The sequence below is a fragment of the Wasmannia auropunctata genome, unplaced genomic scaffold, assembly GCF_000956235.1.
Source record: "Wasmannia auropunctata unplaced genomic scaffold, wasmannia.A_1.0 LD334513.1, whole genome shotgun sequence".
NCBI lineage: Eukaryota > Metazoa > Arthropoda > Insecta > Hymenoptera > Formicidae > Wasmannia > Wasmannia auropunctata.
Window position 1 is genome coordinate 13,985 of NW_012028377.1, and position 736 is coordinate 14,720.

The 736-nt window shown below is 47.0% G+C and overlaps 1 protein-coding gene across 1 annotated transcript; it reads right to left on the reverse strand.

Moving 5' to 3' along the window:
* Positions 1–40: 40 nt before the first annotated feature.
* On the reverse strand, positions 41–625 carry LOC105458453 (uncharacterized protein PF11_0207-like; the record flags this gene model as incomplete). The annotated part of the gene is made up of 1 exon (XM_011703766.1): positions 41–625. A coding segment is annotated over exon 1 (585 nt), but the record flags the coding sequence as incomplete, so codon positions are not given.
* Between the last annotated feature and the right edge of the window lie 111 nt (positions 626–736).

The window sequence follows — 736 nt, forward strand, 5'->3', positions numbered from 1 at the left end:
CCCTTTCCTTCATTTCCCATCTTCTTTCCAATTCCTTCACCCTTTCCTTCCAATCCATATTCTTATCCGTTTCCTTTCCATTTTCTATCACTCCTCGTCCAACCTCTCTTTCTCTTCCCTTCCTTATTTTCCCCCCCTCCAATTCTCGTTCTATTTTTTCTATTTTTGCCTTCAACTCTTCCCTCTCCTTTTTCCACGTCTCCTCCCTCATGCCCAATTCCTTTCTTAACATTTCTACTTCCCTTCTAAGCTCCTCCTTTTGTTCCTCCGCTACTTTCCTTACTTCCTCTTTAATCCCTCTCAATCCTTCTCTCATCTCCTCTTTCATCTCCTCCCTCCATTCCTTAAACATCAAGCTCATATCCCCCCCCTTGTCCCCTCCTCCCGGTGGTGACCTACTTATTATATTACTCCGCTTGAATATATCCTTGTCCCCCCCCTCTCCTTTCTCTTCTCCCGACATCCCTCTCTTCCTCTTCGAATAATCCTTTATGTTATCTACACTTCCCCACCTCTCTGTCCTCTGCCGCTCCTCTATCCCACTCTTTCCTTTCTTATCCTTCTCTATGCTGCCCGTACTACCACGCCTCTCTCTACTCTGTACTTTCCTCACTACACTCTTCATCTACCCTCTGTCTAAAGTTGTCGCTCACCCACTCCCTGCCTCTCTATATTCTGTACTGTCTATGGCCGTACTTCTGCACGAGGCCACGTGCTCCTGCTTACAGCGCCACCT